The 23,373-nt window shown below is 35.7% G+C and overlaps 2 protein-coding genes across 3 annotated transcripts; one reads left to right on the forward strand and one right to left on the reverse strand.

The window, feature by feature from the left end:
• The first annotated feature begins 2,263 nt into the window (after positions 1-2,263).
• On the forward strand, positions 2,264-6,168 carry LOC142519010 (mRNA cap guanine-N(7) methyltransferase 1-like). 2 transcript variants are annotated; one of them, XM_075621886.1, is made up of 13 exons: positions 2,264-2,519; positions 3,011-3,150; positions 3,346-3,414; positions 3,506-3,577; positions 3,802-3,903; positions 4,315-4,371; positions 4,676-4,814; positions 5,031-5,095; positions 5,175-5,225; positions 5,366-5,428; positions 5,526-5,649; positions 5,743-5,804; positions 5,877-6,168. In XM_075621886.1, exons 1-13 carry the CDS (start codon positions 2,441-2,443, stop codon positions 5,976-5,978), a joined length of 1,125 nt encoding a protein of 374 aa, XP_075478001.1. In that variant the 5' UTR covers positions 2,264-2,440; the 3' UTR covers positions 5,979-6,168. The 2 variants fall into 2 exon arrangements, with proteins under 2 accessions (XP_075478001.1, XP_075478002.1); XM_075621887.1 differs by having other exon boundaries at positions 2,272-2,519; positions 3,020-3,150.
• An 11,315-nt stretch (positions 6,169-17,483) lies between these two features.
• LOC142518033 (uncharacterized) lies at positions 17,484-18,509 on the reverse strand. Its single transcript, XM_075620616.1, has 2 exons — positions 18,008-18,509; positions 17,484-17,712 (listed from the first exon to the last, which is right to left on the reverse strand). Exons 1-2 carry the CDS (start codon positions 18,420-18,422, stop codon positions 17,660-17,662), a joined length of 468 nt encoding a protein of 155 aa, XP_075476731.1. The 5' UTR covers positions 18,423-18,509; the 3' UTR covers positions 17,484-17,659.
• Positions 18,510-23,373: the final 4,864 nt, after the last annotated feature.

A 23,373-nucleotide genomic window follows, 5' to 3' on the forward strand; every position in this document is an offset into this window, starting at 1 on the left:
AGCAAATATATGTGAGAATATATGTGAGTGCTTGAGAGTTCAAAGTTTTTCATAATCTGTAAATGACATTAATACCTGCTAATTATAGTAGAAAATGGGGTAGGTACCTCGTTTTCAGTACCACCTACTAAGTATGGCAAGTCGGCTGCCCATACTATAGCTTCTGATGACTTCTAAAATACTCTAAGCCCAAGTTGCTCTGACAGATTAGACAACTTGTATCAATCACACTCGAGTGTGGAACAATTCTCGAGGTGAACCGGGTGGTAAAGTACCCGGATGCTTGTGACGAGGGCCTGGGTTATTGACTACCCGGGAAGAGGAGAAATGCTCGGCTAGTGAGAAAAGTACCCAGCACATTGGCTCTGATCCGGGCTATCCAATGAATAAACCGAGTTAATGATGACCCAGATCCTTATGGGGTATCACCATTTCCCTTTGCCACTTGTGACCCGAAACATTCCTAGTCAGCGTCGGTTCTTCGTATTGAATATATTAAAATGGTGGAATAAACTAGCTTGCAAATGCAAGAGAGACTTCTTTAGCTTAATAATTAGAAGCTATCTTTCTCGACAAAAAATGTTAATATACAATTTGTATTTATAAAACTTGTCGGATCGTTTTTTCAAAAACTTCAGTTGATCATGATATTGCAACTCAAATTTTAGCTGATCGTAATAATGAAACTCAAAAATTTAAATCATAAATATTCTCGGTTATTACATACCGACCAACAAAACTTTTACATATATATGTGTGTGGGGGTGGGTTATAATCATCATTGGCATGAATGCATTCTCGTTCACAATAGAGATCTTTGATCACTTCGAAAACAACTTAAGAAAGATCTCTATTGTCAACTTTGCATTCATTTTGGTGACTTAATTAATTAGGTTTACGTTTTGTATCGAAAACAACTTAAGAAAGATCCCACTGCATCAACTTCCTAATTATGTGGCCATTAATAATGAGTTTGGACATTCCCATGCTACAACAACTTAGCATTGATATTTAGACTCCCATTTAAAAGCTTGAAAAACAACTTAATTTATGAGCTCTCATTATTTATTTAGTAAAAAAAATTATAAACAACTTATAAATCGTAGAAATGAGTAAATAATTTGTTTGACAGTTTATAAATAACTTTTAAATAAGTTGTTTGACATTTTGTCTTTTATTGAATTTAAAATAAGATCATGTTCTATTTTTTTATTAGAATATAAAAAACAAAAGTGTTAAGATTTTATTGAGTAAATTATTTTTTTTAATCAACATTTTACTTGTACACATTAAAAATAATATTAAATTATTTTTCCAAAGAAAACTATTTTTATAAATATAAATATAAAATAGATTTATTTTTTAATATTAAAATTATAAAACTATTTTCATATAACTACTTACATTTTATTCTACCGTTTTTAGTAATTTGACAAGAAAAATATCTTATAATATCAAATATATTAATATTTTTAAGTTTTTTAAAATATGTTCATCCAAACAGTTAACTTATTTTTAAAATAAGATTTCACTGACTTTTATGCTTCTAAAATAACAATAAGTTTAGCCAAACACTACAAAAAAATTGTTTTAATGTTAGTTTAACTCGTTAGTGACTTTGAATTACAAAAAATTTAAACGCGAACATTAAATCTAAATAGAAAATTTCAATATTCATAAAGTTTGACATTAAATATGATTTATAATTTCATACTTAAATACGACTATTTTTCCTCGGGATTTCAAAAATGTATATTCACTTTTGAATTTAATATATATTTTGTTTTCATTAGATATGATTAAGTAAATTCATCTTATACATTAACAAAAAACACATTATTTCATCTTTAAATTAAAAATAATGTTTATTTTTTTATCATAAATTTAAAATTTTGTAACTTTACAATCTTACAAGAGTATGACAATTTGCAGCACAAAGAAAATAATTTGAGCTAAGAAATTTATGAAAAACTAGCCAACATCATGTCATGATTAATTATTTTAGTTTAAATATGTTAAAAAATCAACTCAAAAAGGAAAAAAATATATTTATTGAAATTTTGTTTGGTGAAAAAATAAATATTAAGATTTAAACTCACATCTACGAACTCAAACCATCCGACCCGACTAATCGGGTAATCTGGAAAATTGGGTCGGGTTGGATATAGAGAAGCATTACCCCAAATCGGGTACAGACCCGATCTACCGACTGAACGAATTACCCGATCCGTGTGCATCTGGCGTTCCCCACATGTTCCTTTATTTTCCTTCGGTAATTCATTCCGCCGCACAACAAAGATAAAATATTTTCTTGGAATCTTGTTTCCAATTTCTACAGCACAAAACCCTGCAGTAATTTTTTCCCGAGTTCCTGATTTAGTTCTAGTTTTTCAGATCGATACAATACATATAGTTCTCATTAATATATATATACACACACATGAAGCGTGGATATGATGAATCTTCGTCGTCGGGTCTTCTTGGACCTCCTCAATCCAAATTTAAATACAACCCCGAAGGTATTTTGTTTATTTTTTTAGATTATTTGTTTCGAATTAGATTAAATGATTTTAGCACCGTCTAAAAGTTCTTCTTTTTCCTTTTTTTTAGGCAAATTTAGTGATTATGCAATTTTTTTGGGTTCTGCTCAATTCTTTTGGTTTTCTGCTTATTCGAGACTCACCCAAAGTTCCTGTTTTATTTCAAGAAAAAATGTGATTACGTAAGAATTATGGTGTTATCTTGATTTGATTTTAAGAAAGTTTGGAACTTTTTCAAACTTTGGCGGCTGATAATAGTAAATTGAGCTTGAGGTAGTGAGAATCGTTTATTAGTTTTTTGCTATGTTATTTATTTTTTGGGTATTCAATATAAAAAAATATTTAAGCTCAAACAAATGCTGGAGTTAAGGTAAGGGTTTATTTTATGGGTTTTGCATCATTCCTTTTCTTCCGGGGATTGGAATTAGAAGATTATTTTGTCAGCATTTCATTTTACTTTTGTTGTTTAGGCGATGCAGAATTTTTAGAGGATGAAAGTACTAAGATATTTGCAAGGAAAGTTGCTGATCATTACAGTGCAAGAACGAATCAGACATTGGAAGAACGGGAAGCGAGCCCTATTATTCACTTGAAGAAACTCAACAACTGGGTATTTGTTGTGCTCAAATTGTAAACTTCATTTGTGATCATTGATACGTTTTACTGTTTTTTTAGTTATCCCATGAATCAATTCAGAGTAAATGTAGTAACTCTAATGAAGTTATCTGTTTTTGTAATCCAATGCAAAGCTCGAAACCAGAGATCTTGTGTTGTATCGTTACTCATCGCCTGTTCTACTCAACAGATAAAGAGTGTCTTGATTCAGCTATACACAAAAAAGGGGGATGCAGTTCTTGATCTGGCTTGCGGAAAGGTAGAGAATGAGCTGAATACTATTAGATTAATTTGAATTATGTTTACGTATGTTTTCCTTCTGAAATATTTGTGTCTTATATTTTTACCAGGGCGGTGACCTTATCAAATGGGACAAGGCAAGGATTGGTTATTATGTTGGTATTGATATCGCTGATGGTTCGGTATGTTTTTCTATTAATTAGTTTGGCTTTTTAACTACTTTGGGAATGTTTTCTTTCAATATTAAGGATTATGTTATCTACTTTGCAACTTTTATTTTTATATTCTTGGTTAAATTTATATAGTTTCTTGGTAGATTCATAGATTGTCAAAAGTGAGATCAATGTTACTACATACTCATAGATTATCATCTATTTGATATCATGATCCCTGCTTTGTTTAACAGATAGAAGATTGCCGCACACGATATAATGGTGATGCAGACCATCACCAACGGCGCAAGAAGTTCTCATTTCCTGCCAGGCTCTTATGTGGAGACTGCTATGAGGTAGATAGCAAACAGCTGGTTTAAAATTTGATTTTCACATATAGATGCTACTAAACACGTATATAATTGATTAATGTTGATAGCAGCAATTTTCACTGCTGGTCTGTGGCTGCCTATGTGACGTGTTATGGAAATGTAGTGTTTGAGCTATTGTATGGTTTAAAATATTGGGGTCATACCATTATTATGAGCGATATTTTTGGTATATGGGCAACCGCTCGGCCTGCAGTATGTAATTCTTGAATTTTCAGTGGAAGGTTTCTTAATACTTGTACAAATTAGATCAAAATTATATAGTTAATGAGTCGATAGCTTATGGCCAAGGACAATGCCAACACAGCTGAGCTTACTAGATTTGCAATTAAACCATGCAAATTATCGTTTCAAGCTATCCATCTCTTTATATCGTAGGTTCAACTGGATAAAGTTTTGGCAGATGATGCTCCATTTGATATCTGCAGCTGTCAGGTGAGGAAGTTACTTCTTAGGCCCCCTTTATTAGACAATTTTATTCAAACCATCGTCCTATCTCCGCTCCCACATTTTTTTCTGTAAGAAATATAATTAAGTGTTTGTTAACTGCGAATTTGAATATTACCACCATTTAAAAGTTAAAAGGTCTAAGGTATCGGCTCTGTAATTGTGTATTCTAATCTTTAACAGAATGATCTGAAAACCTTGATCACTCGCAAATTTTACAAATGGTAATTGTAAATTATAATATTAAATGTGTATATTTGAATTTAAAGAGTCAAAAGTTGAAATAGTGCAGTTTGCTTTGCATTACTCATGGTCTACTGAGGCACGTGCGCGGCGAGCCTTGGCTAATGTATCAGCTTTACTTCGACCTGGGGGCATCTTCATCGGAACAATGCCAGATGCCAATGTTATCGTAAAAAAGCTTAGAGAAGGTTTGGTTTGTGCAAAGTTAAAATTTTTGCGTGCACCTAACTTGGAAGCAAATATCTCATAAATATTTGATTTTATTGTTGATGTCTGTTCAATTGATTGTTGAACTTAAATGTTACCCTATATTTTTAATTTCTCAGTTGTTGATGATTTAATGACAATGGTGAGCAAGTTTTGAGTAGACGTTTTGTTAACTGACCTTTCAACATTCTATGCAGCTGATGGACTGGCTTTTGGTAATAGTGTGTACTGGATACGTTTCGATGAAGAATTCGAAAATAAGGTGAATTTACATGTTATCGAAAAAAATTTGAAACATCATGTAGATTACTGATTGTTTTTTCCATTTTTGCTTGTTCCAGAAATTTAAATCTTCAAGTCCCTTCGGAATCAAGTACAAGTTCCACCTTGAGGTATTTTATCCTTTGCCACATTTTTTTTAATTATTTTATTTTTTGACACAATTTTTTTAATCACTTTTTAGGTACTATAAAATAATCGTGAAGCAGAATGTAGCCCTTTTATCATTATAATAGGCCGTCTCCTTTTGCAGGATGCCGTTGATTGCCCCGAATGGATTGTCCCATTGGACGTGTTTAAATCATTGGCTGAAGAGGTCTTAATGTTTTGCTTATGGATTACTTGTTGGTATTTCTTTTCAGCTACACAACAGTCTTATTCTCATGCCTTGAAAACACATTTAAATCCTGCAGTATGGATTCGAGTTGGTTTTTGTCAAAAACTCACACGCATTTGTGGATGAATACATGAAGATACCCGAATATATTGAACTCATGCGAAGACTCGGTGCTTTGGGTGATGGGAAAGAAGACCAAAGTCAGTTCTAACATAAATTACGACTGACATTCGAATATTCCATTTACTTTTATACTAATTCCGCAAACAATATACTTCTGATCCTGGCTTCAGGTACATTATCACCAGATGAATGGGAGGTGGCCTACTTATATTCAGCCTTTGTCTTGAGAAAGGTGAACAAAATTATACGCATAAATCAATAAAAGACGTAACTGTAATTATCTGCCTGCCTTTCTTTCTTTCAGCAAGGGCAACCGGAACGAACCCGAACGACGAGTGGCAGACGGGACAAAGGTAAAATGCATCTGCTGAAGCAGGATATTATGCACATCAGTGATGAGGTCTAATTTTATAATTAATTATTTTTTTAAAGATTCATTTGCCATAATCTCAATGGAATAAAACATTGAGGATTCCTTCGTCTTAGAAAGGCTGATGAAGCATGGAAATATAATTTGTACTCCATGCGAATTGTGTTTGAATATTTCGAAATCGGAATGAGCTGCCTCTTTTGTCCTGCAGCTAATGGGACATCCAGTCCGAAAATGTAACCATATATATTTACTTAAATAATCACTACTTATTGTAGTCTATACGACATCAATATGTGTTTTTGATTAAGCGGGAATCATTTTTATTTTATGGGTTTTTGGATAATTCTTGAGCTGTGATAATTCACATGGGGTGACGAGTGTAAAAACAACCGAAAATATGTAATATGGTGAATTTGTTACACTAAAATTTATTGTTAATTAAAACCCTAATTATGTATACCATGTCTTCACTCAATTGGGAGTTCACTTAGGGATGTAATCGAGTCGAGACGAGCCGAACTCTTGAATGTTTGAGCTTGGTTCGTTTATAATCGAACCGAGCTCGATCTTTATTTAACGAATATATGCATGGCTCACGAGCTTATTCAAGCTTTTATCGAGCCTAAACAAGCTTAATAAATAATGAATTATATATTTAAATTTTCATTAAATTAATTAAAAAGTAAATTATATATTTAAAGAAAAATATATTGTTTTTATTAAAATTTGTAAATTTATTATAATAAATAAATTTAATAGATTTTTCTATATATTTCATAAATAATATGCAAAATCAATAAATCAAATATCAAAACTATTATTTTTTTATCTAAAAGATTACTCATGAACTTACCAATGAACATGTTCACGAGCTGCGGGGCCTTTAGCTCCTAATCGTTATTACAATGCAATCTGATTAGAGTTAACTAATTATAGCGGAAAACGAGTTTAAAATTTCTTTACAATGAGCCCAAAAATATCTCTTTTATAATTTGAATACTGAAAATAGTATTTAATCTCAAATCATAAAACACGCCCACACGTAATCAAAGCCAATCACATACAAACAAATCATATCCTCGGGACATGCCCCGGTATATAGATACATATACATATATACTGGGAACAAAACATGAACCTCAACTCAAACTGTGACTCCCTCCAGAGGTACCCTCTCCGGTCTCCTGATATCCTGGAGTACCTGCCATTGTCCACACACAAAGACAACAACAGCCCCCCTTGGGGGTGAGCAAAGCTCCGTATGGAACAACCAATCATATATAACACAAGTATCTAAACAATGATATATGGTATGCAATGCATGTATGTCGTGGAGGTATCAGGTCAAATGCCCATCCACTGAGCACATGTCAGAATCAATCGAATCGCTATCAAATCAATGCTCGAGCTGGCACACCGGCCAATATGAGATACTCGTATGATAGCGTCGGCAAAGCGCCATCAAATCCTAAATCTCATATCCAATCATATGGGGCCACAATTGTCTATGCTTTACGGGTCATATAATATCGGCATAGCGATTGTGTTCACAAACCCCGGAATCCAATCCAATCATATCAAGGTATCCAAGGATCATAGCTCAACGTGCATGTCATGTATCGATTTATGCATAAAATGATGTGTGTTAACAAAACATTTATTTTATACATCGATATCTCAATGTCATGTATGCCACATCAATCAACAAATAAGGCATATAGACACATAATCTCATTTCAATCAATCAAATCAATCAGACATATATCATATAATACATATACCTGTCGTATGTTACCCGGTCGCAACATACCTCAATTCTTCGTTTCCAGTTGATGTAGCCTGAAGATATTGATATTACACTTTATCTACATCAATAACATACTCATTCCAATCAATAACATACTCCAAAATCATTAATATGAGTTTCAAATATCATTTGAAACTTCAAAAATTCATATCAAATCAAATTCATATCATAATTCAATTTCGACTTCGAATACAAGTTTCTTGTCGGTTATTCTACTACATATCAGAAATTCAACTTCAAATACATGCTATTCCAGCACTTTGATATTTAGAGCTGGTGGAACTAGAAGAAAATTACCTCAGTCAGAAGCCCTCGACGCGAAGATCACAAATATATAATTTGTTTCGCGTTTAGACAGCGTTTCGAAGTCGATTTGGACGAAAGAAAATGAAGATCTCTCGTTTCTCTCTCTCGATTACCGAATACAAAATGATAAGAAGAAGGAAAGAACTTAATCTTATCATCACCGCTTCGGCGCTCGGGCGGTAGAATTCTCGCGCCCGAGCGCGAGAGGTTCTGCCCCCGAGTCAAATATATACCGCGCTCGAGCGGTCACAAATTACCGCTCGGGCGCGACATGTTCTGTCCGAGAACACACCATATTCCACACTGGCGCTCAGGGCGGTCATTTTCTACCGCCCGGGCGCCACATGTACTGTACCAAATGTTGGTTTTGGTATTATATTGGCGTCCGGCCTCTCCAATCGAGCTCTTACAACGTCAATTCATATTCAATATTCATTTCTCAATTTCATTGTCATAATATACATCAAATGTATAATCACATATCAAATTCATGAATTATCGATAATCATATAGGATTTACGATAATACGATACACGGTACTTACATTTCTCCCCCTCTTAAAAGATTTCGTCCTCGAAATCTCAAACATCTCTATATACATAACATTGGTAAACATACATATGTCACCAGTTATAGTACATATCAAAACTAAAATCAGAAAAAGGATCAGAATACATCGAATACAATGGAACAGATGTCATAGAATCAAACAAATGCGGATACGAATCTCGCATCTTGCTCTCCAATTCCCACGTTGATTCTTCAACACCATGTCGTGTCCATTGCACTCGTACTAAAGGAATCGATTTATTTCTCAATATCTTTTCCTTTCGATCCATAATTCGAACAGGTTGTTCGACATAGGAAAGAGAAGGATCAAGTTCCACCTCATCAGGTGCAAGTACATGTGATGGATCCGGTTCATATTTCCTCAGCATAGAAACATGAAACACATCGTGAATAGCAGATAGAGCTGGTGGCAATGCTAATCGATACGCAAGATCACCAACTCGATCCAGAATCTCGTATGGACCAACATAACGAGGAGATAATTTCTCTCGCATACCAAATCGAACAGTGCCTCTAAAGGGAGATATTTTCAGAAACACTCTGTCACCTTTCTGGAATTCCAAGGGTCGCCTTCGTTTATTCGCATAACTCGTTTGACGATCCTGAGCAGCTTTCATCCGCTGCCGAATCAACTGAACCTTATCATTCATTTCCTGTATCATTTCAGGTCCAGTCAATTGTCTCTCACCAATCTCATCCCAGAATAACGGTGATCTACATCGTCTCCCATATAGAACTTCAAACGGTGCCATACCGATACTCGTCTGAAAGCTATTATTATAAGAAAATTCGACCAATGGTAAGGCATCTTGCCATCCCATTCTGAAGTCCATCACAATCGCACGCAACATATCCTCTAGAGTCTGGATTGTACGCTCAGTTTGGCCATCAGTTTGAGGATGATAAGCAGTACTCATAGCCAAACGCGTACCTATCGCCTCCTGAAAACTACCCCAGAATTTAGAAGCAAATCTGGGATCACGATCAGATACAATCGAGACTGACACACCATGCAGTCTCACAACATTCTCAATGTATAAACGGGTCATTCTCTTACAAGGATAAGTCCGTTCATACGGAATAAAATGCGCAGATTTGGAAAGCCGATCAATAATCACCCAAATAGCATCACAGTCTTTGGGCGAGCGAGGTAAATGAGTCACAAAATCCATAGCGATATGTTCCCAATTCCATTTCGGGATTTCAAGACTATGGAGCAATTCTCCCGGTTTCATTCTCTCGACTTTTACTTGCTGGCAGACAAGACATTTCGAAATAAACTCAGCAATGTCCTTCTTATACGTTTCCACCAGAATTGAGGTCTCAATGTCAAATACATCTTTCGATCTCCAGGGTGAATACTGTATTTGCTACAATGTGCTTCACGAAGAAGGGCAGATTTCAAATCAGAATCATCAGGAACTACCAGCCGACCATTAAGTCGTAAAGAACCATCAGAAGAAATTTGAAATCCAGACTGATGTCCGGCAGATACAAGTTCTTTCGACTTTTGGATCTGAGCATCGCTTCGTTGGGCCTTTCTTATTTTCGATATCAAGTTCGGCTCAATTTGCAATGCTGAGACAGTGACAGAATTCCAATTCGAGTGAAAAGTTCAACTAGAAGTACATATATCTTCATGTACCTTGGCGACAAACAGATGCTAAAACAGAATCATGAACTTTCCGACTAAGGGCATCCTCAGTAACATTCACCGATCCAGGGTGATATTGAATCTCACAATCAAAGTCCTTCAAGAGATCCATCCACCTGCGTTGCCTCATATTCAAATCAGATTGAGAAAAGAGATATTTCAGACTCTTATGGTCCGAATATATAACAAACTTTTCTCCGTACAAATAATGGCGCCAGATCTTCAATGCAAACACAATGGCGGCCAATTCAAGATCATGAACAGGATAACGTGTTTCATGAGATTTCAATTGACGAGATGCATAAGCAACCACTTTGCCATGTTGCATCAGAACACAGCCCAAACCTTACCAGACGCATCTGTACACACCACAAATCCTCCGGTACCTGAGGGAATAGTAAGCACAGGTGCTGTGGTCAATCTCGTCTTCAATTAAAGAAAACTAGCTTCACATTCATCTGACCAAATGAATCGCTGATTCTTCTGTGTCAGTTGAGTAATAGGTTTAGCTATTTTCGAAAATCCCTCGATAAAACGTCGATAATATCCCGCTAAACCCATGAAGCTACGGATCTCAGGAACATTCGTAGGTCTCGGCCAATTCAATACAGCTTCGACCTTCGCAGGATCAACAGATATGCCATGTCTCGAAATGACGTGGCCCAAAAATACCACTTTGTCCATCCAGAATTCACATTTGGATAATTTGGCATATAAATGACTAGTACGAAGAGTTTGAAGTACCAGTCTCAGATGTTCAGCATGCTCCTTTTTCGATTTCGAATAGACAAGAATATCATCAATAAAAACAATAACGAATCGGTCTAGATAATCTCGGAAGACCCGATTCATTAAATCCATAAAGATAGCAGGAGCATTCGTAAGACCAAAAGGCATAACCAAGAATTCATAGTGGCCATACCTCGTACGAAAAGCAGTTTTGGGCACATTTTCGTCTCGAACTCGTACTTGATGATACCCAGAACGAAGATCAATCTTCGAGTATACAGAAGTACCCTGAAGCTGATCAAATAAATCATCAATACGAGGAAGTGGGTACTTGTTTTTCACAGTAGCCCGATTCAGTTGCCTATAGTCAATACACATTCGCATAGTATCATCTTTCTTCCGAACAAATAAAACTGGAGCTCCCCAAGGCGATACACTCGGTCGAATATATCCCTTATCGAGAAGATCCTGCAATTGTTCTTTCAATTCTTTCAATTCCAATGGTGCAATGCGATAGGGAGCTTTCGAAATAGGCGCAGTCCCCGGCACCAGATCAATACTAAACTCAACTTCTCGATGAGGAGGAAAATCAGGAATCTCATCGGGAAATACATCCGGAATTCTTTCGCAACATGAATCTCAGATAAAGAAGACTCTTTCTTCGAAATATCAATAACGTAGATAAGATAACCCTCATCTCGACTAGTCAACAATCGGGACATTTTCAAGGAAGATACCAATGGAATTTTGGCTTGAGAACCCTTGCCATAAAAATTCCACTTGGGTCCATCAATCGGTCGAAATCGAACCACTCCATGACAACAATCAACAATAGCTCGATTTGTTGTCAAGATATCCATGCCAACAATACAATCAAACTCGTGCATTGGGAGGACAATCAAATTCAGAAATACCACATTATCCTCATATATCAATACACAATTATGCACAACTCTTTCAGACAAAATAATCTTCCCTGCTGGCGTGGCTATCGACAAAGTATCATACAACGGGGTACACTCAATATCGTGAGGTGCAACAAATGCATGAGATATGAATGAATGAGATGGTCCTGTATCAAATAAAACACGTGCAAGATAATCGCAAAGCGTGCAAATACCTGCAATCACGCCTCCAGGAGCTTCTCTCGCCTGATCCTCAGTCATAGCGTACACTCGCACTTGGGGAGGAACTTGGGCACTCTGACCACCCGGTCCTCGATATCGTGGGACACTTGACTGCTGAAAAGATGGAACAGGAACAGCAGGTCTCATCATAGTACTAGGGCCACCTCTAAATCCTGGGCAGAAGTCGTACCCCTGTTCGGACATACTCGAGAGAAATGGCCTTCCTGCCCACATTGATAACAAGTACCAAACATACCTCGACACTGCTCGATAGTATGTTTGCCTCCACAATGGCTACAATAGGGAGCAATCACAGGACTCCCTCGCTCTGATCCACTAGAGCTCGAAGAAGACGAGAAGCAGAGCCAGCCTTCTTGAACTTCTTACCCCTCGGTCGCAAAGTAGGCTGCTGAGCTGACATCGGAGGTGGAGGAGTATACTGTGGACCTCCTCTCCTAAGTCCAGCCTCGGCTGCCTTGGCTCGTTCAACTGCCTCTGCGTAGCTGGTAGGCAATCCAGAAACAACATATGTATACAAAGTAGGATGTAAACCATTTACAAACATGTTATATTTTGCCCTCGCATTCCCAGCTACGTGAGGTGCATACTTCAGTAAAGTAGAAAACTTCGAAGCATACTCTGCAACAGACATCGTTCCCTGCTGCAGATTATTGAATTCATTCTCCTGTGTAGTATAATAAGAAGGAGGAGAATACTGCTCCAAAAACTGGGCCTTGAAGACATCCCAAGTGACTTCAATCCCGGCCTCTTTCAATCCAATCTCAGCGGCTTCCCACCAAGTTTTAGCTCGGTCTTTCAGCTGATACAAAGCAAGTTTCAGTCTCCGAGCCTTGGAATACTCAACAATATTAAACAAGTGCTCGATATCCTTCAGCCAGGCCTCAGCTCTTTCAGCACTCTCAGTGCCAAAGAACCTCGGTGGTTTTAGATCCTGGAATCGAGCCATCACTACATTCATGGACAATCCTTCAAATTGTCCAACTATCCTCTCAGTACTGCTACTCGCAGTTTCATTTGTGGGATCCATCTACAAATCAAATGATGAATATCATAAATCAATATCAATTTCATAATCTCATCATCTCATATCATCAATTTCATTAAATACTTACTCGAATCAAATCAAGTAGGAGCAAGTAATACAAATAAGTCAAGCACATACACACAATTCATTTGTGCCTATTCAAGTGTACACAAGACTCAATCGAGCATTCCCAGCTATGCTCTGATACCACTTTGTGTGGGGCTTTTAGCTCCTAATCGTTATTACAATGCAATCTGATTAGGGTTAACTAATTACAGCGGAAAACGAGTTTAAAATTTCTTTACAATGAGCCCAAAAATATCTCTTTTATAATTTGAATACTGAAAATAGTATTTAATCTCAAATCATAAAACACGCCCACACGTAATCAAAACCAATCACATACAAACAACTCATATCCTCGGGGCATGCCCCGGTATATAGATACATATACATATATACTGGGAACAAATCATAAACCTCAACTCAAACTGTGACTCCCTCCAGAGGTACCCTCTCCGGTCTCCTGATATCCTGGAGTACCTGCCATTGTCCACACACAAAGACAACAACAGCCCCCCTTGGGGGTGAGCAAAGCTCCGTATGGAACAACCAATCATATATAACACAAGTATCTAAACAATGATATATGGTATGCAATGCATGTATGTCGTGGAGGTATCAGGTCAAATTCCCATCCACTGAGCACATGTCAGAATCAATCGAATCGCTATCAAATCAATGCTCGAGCTGGCACACCGGCCAATATGGGATACTCGTATGATAGCGTCGGCAAAGCGCAATCAAATCCCAAATCTCATATCCAATCATATGGGGCCACAATTGTCTATGCTTTACGGGTCATATAATATCGGCATAGCGATTGTGTTCACAAACCCCGGAATCCAATCCAATCATATCAAGGTATCCAAGGATCATAGCTCAACGTGCATGTCATGTATCGATGTATGCATAAAATGATGTGTGTTAACAAAACATTTATTTTATACATCGATATCTCAATCTCAATGTCATGTATGCCACATCAATCAACAAATAAGGCATATAGACACATAATCTCATTTCAATCAATCAAATCAATCAGACATATATCATATAATACAGATACATGTCGTATGTTACCCGGTCGCAACATACCTCAATTCTTCGTTTCCAGTTGATGTAGCCTGAAGATATTGATATTACACTTTATCTACATCAATAACATACTCATTCCAATCAAAAACATACTCCAAAATCATTAATATGAGTTTCAAATATCATTTGAAACTTCAAAAATTCATATCAAATCAAATTCATATCATAATTCAATTTCGACTTCGAATACAAGTTTCTTGTCGGTTATTCTACTACATATCAGAAATTCAACTTCAAATACATGATATTCCAGCACTTTGATATTTAGAGCTGCTGGAACTAGAAGAAAATTACCTCAGTCAGAAGCCCTCGACGCGAAGATCACAAATATATAATTTGTTTCGCGTTTAGACAGCATTTCGAAGTCGATTTAGACGAAAGAAAATGAAGATCTCTCGTTTCTCTCTCTCGATTATCGAATACAAAATGATAAGAAGAAAAAAAGAACTTAATCTTATCATCACCGCTTCGGCGCTCGGGCGGTAGAATTCTCGCGCCCGAGCGCGAGAGGTTCTGCCCCCGAGTCAAATATATACCGCGCTCGAGCGGTCACAAATTACCGCTCGGACGCGGCATGTTCTGTCCGAGAACACACCATATTCCACACTGGCGCTCGGGCGGTCATTTTCTACCGTCCCGGGCGCCACATGTATTGTACCAAATGTTGGTTTTGGTATTATATTGGCGTCCGGACCTCTCCAATCGAGCTCTTACAACGTCAATTCATTTCTCAATTTCATTGTCATAATTTACATCAAATGTATAATCACATATCAAATTCATGAATTATCGATAATCATATAGGATTTACGATAATACGATACACGGTCCTTACACGAGCTAACGAGCCGAATACTGTAAAGCTTGAGTTTGGTTTGTTTATCTTAACGAGCCTCATTAAACGAGCTCAAACGAGCTTTTATCGAATCGAGTTTTGAATAGCTCATAAACGGTTTGGTTCGTTTACATCCCTAAGTTCATTGTTGCTTGGGCAAGCACTGGAGGACAATTTGTTTCAAAATATGAATTGTTTAGATCTGGCAGCCAAGGGCCATTTCAAATATTGACTTGAAGTCCTGATCCAATTCGCCGTCGCACCCTATTCCGGACAAGAGTTTGAGTAGATATGATACTAGGCCACACGCAGCTGGGGTTGGATCCAATTTTGGCATCTAAAAAATTTACTTGGATAAAGTAACGAGATTTGAGCACCCTCGAAGAAAGCGAGTTGGGCTGTGTCAGCAGTCTCCAGCTTTGTTTGTCTAGGGCATTATTATATTCTTGAATTCTCTTAAAACCCAAACCACGATCTGTTTTCCAAATGCACAATTTAAACTAGCTTTTCCATCGAAGTCCCATACCATTATTTCCAAATTTTCCTCATCACTCGCTCTAAATATTCACAGAGCAACTTCGGTAAAGCAAAAACACTTATGACGTAAGATGGGATTTCTTGTACCACTGCTTTTAGAAGAATCTCCTTGCCAGCTATTGATAAAAATTTGTGTCTCCAGCCATTCACACGACTCCATGTTTTCTCCTTGACAAAGGCGAAAAAGCAGATTTTTTCCTTCCAATAAGCGATGGAAGATCAAGAGAGGTGCCTTGATCTGTATTATGATTCACTTCCAACTTTTCGCAGATATTATGCTTTGTCTCAGAGGGAACATTCACACTGAAAGAAATGGAGGATTTATCAAAATTGACCTGTTGTCCTGAGGATGCTTCGTATTCATGAAGACAATCTTTGATTAAATTGCTTTCCTCCAAATTTGCCCTGAAATAGAGGAAGCTGTCATCGGCGAAAAAAAGGTGAGATATTGGAGGGGTTGATCGAGCGACTTTTATACCATGAAGATTGCCCCGTTGAACTTCTGAATTCAAGAGCCAACAGAGACCTTCGGTAGTAATGAGAAACAAGTAAGGTGAAAATGGATCCCCTTGCGTTAGTCCTCGTTGTCGAATTATTGGACCGATCTCATTGCCATTATGGCTCACTGAGTATTTCACCGTTGAAACACATAGCATAATCAGATCAACCCATTTTCGGTGAAAGCCCGTTTGAAGCATCATATTTCTTAAAAAAAACCATTTGTCCCGATCAAAAGCCTTTGCTTTGCACGTTGCTTCCAAAATGCTTCTTCTTGGGATAACAAGGAACCAAGCCTCTGTTTAGTGTCGGCTATTTGAGAATCAGCATTAACAATCAATTTCTTGAGATGTTTTAATTGTTCTCGGTATTGGCTAATATTTGCTTTAATTTGAGTCTCACTTTTTTCACCCCATTTCTGTAAGTCTCTCCCACACTCTCCCCCACAGGTGGCAATTCGACTTTGAAGGGACTGCCATCTCCTTTTCACCATCCATGTTGAACCACATGTCCACATTGTTGTTCAAGAATCCATGAATTTCAAAGCGAAACCTTTTCCAATGGTAAGAATTTGTAGTCGCGGGTTTGAGAAAGAGTGCATTGTGATCAGAATGAATTACATCAGTATTGTAAACCTCAGCATTGGCAAACACAGTTGGAGCCAGGGGGAGGTAGCCATGGTACGATCAATTCTCTCCTCCACAAACTGATCTGTGCCTCTACTTTTTTCCCAAGTAAACATTTCATACCCAAATCAATCAAACCACAATCTTCCACCGTTTCGCTGAATCCATTGACGAGATGAGTTGGATGAAGATGTCTTCCCCGCTTTTCTGATTGGGATAAAAGATCATTAAAGTCATCAATGCAGCACCATTGAAGCGAAGACCTGCGAGAAAGTGCGTGCAATAATTCCCAAGATTGACGTCTGCGGCTTCGTTCGGGAAAGCCATAAAAACAAGTCAGACGCCACTCTTCCATGCCATCAATTGAAACAGCTAGTATCTACACATGTCAATGTTTTTGAAGATATGGTTTAAAGGGAAAATACAGATGTTGACACCATATTCTCGGTACAGCAGATCTTGAAAGATAAGTGGGAAAACAGATATATATGATTTATTTCAAAATCGAAATTCAGTAATAATAAAAAAGAGATTATTAGGTAATCAGAATATATATGCAGAAAGAAAAATGTGACGAACAATCTTGGGGGTGGCTTCAGGTCCATGAAGTCCAAATCTTATCTAAAAAAGATCATTGAAGTCCAACTGAACAAAACCCAGAAGATTATAATTTCTCATTTAATCAGGAGATCTGATTCCGAAACTTTACACTACAACGTAACATATAGATAATATGATCATATATATAATATATTAACATATACAAACAAAAATTAAATTACAAAAACAATAAGCCACCCCATCATTTCTCAAGAGCTTCCTTCATTTTTCAGCTGCAGATCCCTTCACTTCTCTGATCATCTCATTCAGTCCATCTGCATTACGCCAAAATCGTAAGATGCGTTGAGTATTATATATAGTGAAGAACAAGATTTAGTATATTTTTTGTCATCCTTGTCGATTAATTAGTTGAAACGGTAAGTCCACCGTAATCAATGAGAATAAATTTGGTTTTTTTCTTACAACGGAAGACTAACTAGTTTCTGGAATTCAAAAGGACCTCTCCGATAAGGATATGAATATGGGAGGAGCGTTTTCTGACCACCCACGGATTAAAAAAAGTTGAACTTTACTACTACAATATAAACAAAATAAAGGAAAAGAACCAACCATCTGTGCTGCAATCCGGTGGATCTTCAAAGAGGGATAAAGAAAGCTGTTTGTGTGCAAGCCCGATGTCGAAAAGTATGAGCCCGGAGTTGGGATCATCGACTGTGATGTCTTTAACCGGAAGCCATAGAAAGAGCTCTTCCTGTGAGAGACCCTGAACGCCGGAGAGGCTACCGTAGGTGAGGTTAGCTTGCACCACGCTCTCGTAGAAGGCCATGGTGTCGAACTTGGTCAGGCACGGGCCGTCAAGAAACACTTGTAGGAGACCGGAGCCCGAGAAATTGTAAGACTTAATTTGCTTGGGTAGGAGGCCGGCGGGCAGGCCCATGGACTTCAGGAGGTCGTGTATGGAGGAGGAGTGGCAGAGTTGGAGAGTGAGGAAGATGAAGAAGAAGAGATTTAGGGTGGACGCCATGGATGAATGATAAAGTAATAATACTGGAAAAAGAAAAAAGAAAAAAGAAAAAGCGAGGGGTTTAAGAAGGAGTGGTGTAGAAACGGAGTTTGGAAAGGTCGAAAGCCTGTTTAAAAAGGAAGCTTGTGCTGCTTGTGATTGTACTAAATTACCCCTCAACTCCCCAAAAATTATTATTGAATAAGTAAATTAATAATAATATGTAGGTCGACGTTACTAATTTGCCGCAAAGAGTTGCTTTGGGATCTATCTCCTCGATAGTTTATGCATGGTGGGACAAACAATAATGGTCATCTAATCAATGAATTGTAGGGCCCGGACTGCGTTCGTTGTTGTTCGATGCCGAATCGATGTTTTTAATAGTTTCATGTGAGATGATTTTACGTATTTTTATCGTAATACATGTCAATCATGTCTATATGTATAATAACAAGTACGATTTTGGCATAAAAAATAATATTTTCTCTCGAGTGACTCAAATAAGATAGCTGATGGACGATTTCAGTTGGAAATAAATCTAGCAAACGGACTAAGTCAAGTTATAGTAAATGGATGATGAGTATGAGTATCGATCGCACATACACTGATATTTAATTACTAGAATTTTTATCGATTGATTTAAGCTAGACAAAATAAATAAAAAATGATATATAAATTATTAACTAAACTATTAAATAAAATAATTGTAATAAAAACGACGAATTCAAAGATCAATGAGAGATTCAACTTCGAATAAAGAATTGAGACACACAAAACTCTACTATATTGACATGTGTTAAATTTCAATTATTTTATTGGGAATAACGGTGAAATCTCCAAGCTGTTTATTGAATGGTTCATCGAGTTAATAAACCTATTTAAATCTAACAGTTCAATTATTCTATAATTGAATGTAATTAGATATAAATACATTAGATCTTTGTAGAATTTCGATTTTCATCTAAAATCAAACATTAAAATCGAATACTATTTCTAGTTAATTTAACCATATATCGCATGACGTTTTTGTTGCTATATTTAACCAATCATCTTCTGATTCGTTATCAATCAACAGACATGTAAATAGATGATCATGATATTAACAAAAATATTAAACCACCATCAATCAATAATTAAAATCAAAGAAAATAATATATTTTAAATAAACCAAATATCAAACAAAAATATTTTTTTGATCATATCGTGGTTTTCGTCTAAATAAATTTATTCCATAAAATCAAAACAAAACAAGAAAATAGTGTTTGAATTTATAAGAATAGAATTTATGAAGGAATAAGAATATCTCCGCGTGATTTTTCATTTGAAGTTGCTCTCAAACTTTAAACATCTTCTTCCACCTAGTTCTTAAGAAAAGATTGTTGTGTTGTCTTTCTCCCGGTGCTCCTTCTCTTCATATCTGCTGATGTTGTGTTATGTTCTATGTCATCCGTTTTGTCTCTCTCTCTCAAACTCAAATGGACCCTTATGTGCAGCCAAAGGTCAAATAAATTTTCACCACCCATACTTAGTCTTCTTGACAAGTTGAAGATTCTCAGGTGAATGGGAAGTAAAATAGATAAACAAAATCCTTCCTTTTAATTTCAAAGGTTTGTTATCTCACAAGGTGAGATCCCACACGATATATTCAGTTTTTGCAAAATTCATCATTCTTTATCCTAACTTCCATTGTGTTTTACAATGAATGAACTAGAATAAAAATTTATTTTTATCATTTTATTTCTTTATTTGTAATATTTTTTTGTCAAAATCATTTTATCTCTAAAATCAGACTTTTTTCTTTTGAAATTTAGGTTTAACAAGATCCGTCTCACAGAACTAACTCATGATATTGTATCACAAAAGTTTTTGTGATAATACTTTTAACGCTCTTATTAATATACATTTAAGATTACACTCACATTTATATTTTATATGATAAATTATTAAAGTATTATTGAATCTAATTTAAAGAATTATTTTATATTATCTATTATCTTTGTAAAAAAAAAAGACATGATGTTCATCAATCTAAATATAGATATAGCTCGACTCTTATTGTAACAATGTTTGCTCCAAATTGGACACCGCAGCTACCCTTGCTAGCTAGCTTACCTTCGAAAGAGAAATGATATTCACATTGTTTATCTTATTTAAAGTCACAACCAAACATTGACTAATTTCCAATTCCGAAATAGTGTAACCCCACCACTTCCCCATTAAAATTTGAACTGAAATACATTTTCTTAATATTCTAAAAGCTGACATTACATAATTTTATGTTTTTAACAGCGGATAAGATTACAAATCGATTTATTCTAAAAAGAAAAAAAAAATGAAGATTACAAATCAATTTGCCTAAACCAAATAGATCAAACGCTGGTTAAACTAACCATAGTTATATATATATCATTGGAAATAATGATATGGGACTTCGATGGAAAAGCTTGTCTAAATTGTGCATTTAAAGCACGATACTATGTTTAGCATTATGTAGCTCAGTCTTTTATATTGAAAGGTGAATGCACTCGGAAAGTGAAATTGAAGCATTAATTGCAGTAAAAAAAAGAATTTAGTTACCCAAAACTTTTTTAATTGTAATTAACTAAAAGGCGTGGATTCGAGGGAATTTTCGGTTACAGCACTAATTGAACCATGCGTATCAAAAACTCGTATGAAATTATCTCACACATGAGAAATCAAACCTAAGTGAATATCTTCGCTAAGAATAAATTATATATATATAAAATTTGATGGTTTATTTATTTGTTTATTCAATGAGTAAATAGTTGTAAAAATTCAATGTCCCAAGGCTGGCTGGATCGCAACAATTGAAAATTGTTGGATGAGTATTAGATGTGCTGTGAAAGAGAGAAGTGCCAAAAAAGAGGAGTTTGATTGATGATTTTACAAAGCCAGCTGGGGGTCACTTATACACACAGTAGAATGCATGTGTGAACGAACTACGGGCGATTTGCGGAATGAAGATTGAGAGAGAAGTGTGCATATAAATTAACTTTTAGGTCATTTTTGCATTAATGATATCGGCACCAATTGAAAACATCTTTTGCTTTGTTTGACATACTTGGGTAAAGTTATTAAGACATTAAATAGACGGCCCAATGTCATTGAGTTATTTTAATTTATATTCGAATTGAACTCCAGCATGTTCGAACCGACTCAAATCCGAGCCCAAAATATTTTGTTCGACAATTTACAAACAGCTCGCGAACTTTAGTATTTTTATTTATATAATATAATTATATATTAAATAAATAAATTTCGAGTCTTTCGAATATTTGTTTTCGAACAATAATTCAAATATTTCGTGAATTGAAAGCGAACAATAATTCAAATATTTCGTGAATTCGAGCCAGAAGTTTTAAAATTTTCGAATTTTGAATTGGAATCGAACTCGAATAGAACTTATTCTAGACGAATTCGAACCTTCAAATGTTCTTCATATTCAGCTCGATTCGGTTCGTTTATACCATTAGTTAGACATACGTGTTACAAACTCGGGGCTTATAATTTAAATATTTCCCATGTTGATGAACGAATTAAATGAAGGAGATTTAATTTGTGATATTATTTAATTTGATCTACCATATATCAGTAGAACATGATATGAATGTAGCCAACTACTTGTTTGTTGTAGCAGCAGCCGGCACATGTTGTCTATATAGATAGCACATGCTTCTTTTAATGGCGATCTAAATGTTTGTTATGGATCGGAAGCTTAGCTGGCTACATAATCCCAAATTGAGATATTTTTTTTCATTAAAAAATTTACTCAAAATGAATGAAATTATGATAAGTTTGATGGTTTATAAATATTGAAATATTGTTGTTACTTGTTTTTAAAAAATTATTGTTTAATTAATAACAAAATGTTGAATTGACTTGAATAATTGAATTTTTATTACAGTAAACTTATACTGACTTATTTATTGTCTTATGTAAATCAAATCGATGCTTAAGTAAAAATTATTTATATTGATAGATAAAAATATTTTAAATAAATAGGAATTATTCACACCCCGGACTTTTATCTTTGGCAGATTCCAAGATTCATGATTTTCTATTAAATTAAAAAAAAGCAAAAAAATAGTTTGCTTTGTACTCATATCGTTCGAGGTAGATTCAGACGATAGAACTTTGTTTTTTTGTTTTTCCTTCAACGTTCAGATGAAATGGAGGATAGATTATGAGAAAATCCATTCTTATCGGCCTTAAATAATGTGCAGCAAAGGCGGTGCGTGCATAGGCGCGTGAACTGGCGCGGCCACGCGCCTAGTTCTGTCCGGAAGATGTTTTACTAAGCTGTCAACATGAAAAAGTTGTAGATCTATATCTTGGATTTCATTTTCCACCAAGCTCACTCAATTTGGATATCGGACGTGAGAGTTATGCTCATTCTCCCAAAACGTGTCAGTGCAGGAACTTCAATGCACACGATACATTTCGGGATGATTTTGCCCTTATTTCCAAATAGATTTGGACAAAACAAAAAACATGAAAGTTTTAGTACTATGTATTTGCTTTCGAATGAAATTAGTTTCATTTAATTTGAACTAATACTCAGATAATTATGCTCAAAACGGTAACATGTGTCACATCTCTATTGTGGTTCAGCACACAATTCAAATATACAAATCAATTATTACTACAATATTTCATTATCACAACATATTTTCTCACTTTCATTGTTATTATATACTTCATACACTTAATAACATGAAATTTTCATAAATTATCGAAAATCAAAATATGATTTACAATAATACGAAGCGAAGTCCTTACAAAAAATACTAACTTATTTGCTATTAAAGTAGAAATTGGTAGTTCGTACTTTGGATACATTTTTGTGGCTTTAGCACTAGGTGTTAAATATAGTAAATATTTTGTAAAGTCAATGTATATTGTTAGCCGTCTAATTAGCGTCTTATTCTCTAGCCTAAAATCAGTCAATGTA

This window comes from Primulina tabacum, chromosome 11 (assembly GCF_025594145.1).
Source record: "Primulina tabacum isolate GXHZ01 chromosome 11, ASM2559414v2, whole genome shotgun sequence".
NCBI lineage: Eukaryota > Viridiplantae > Streptophyta > Magnoliopsida > Lamiales > Gesneriaceae > Primulina > Primulina tabacum.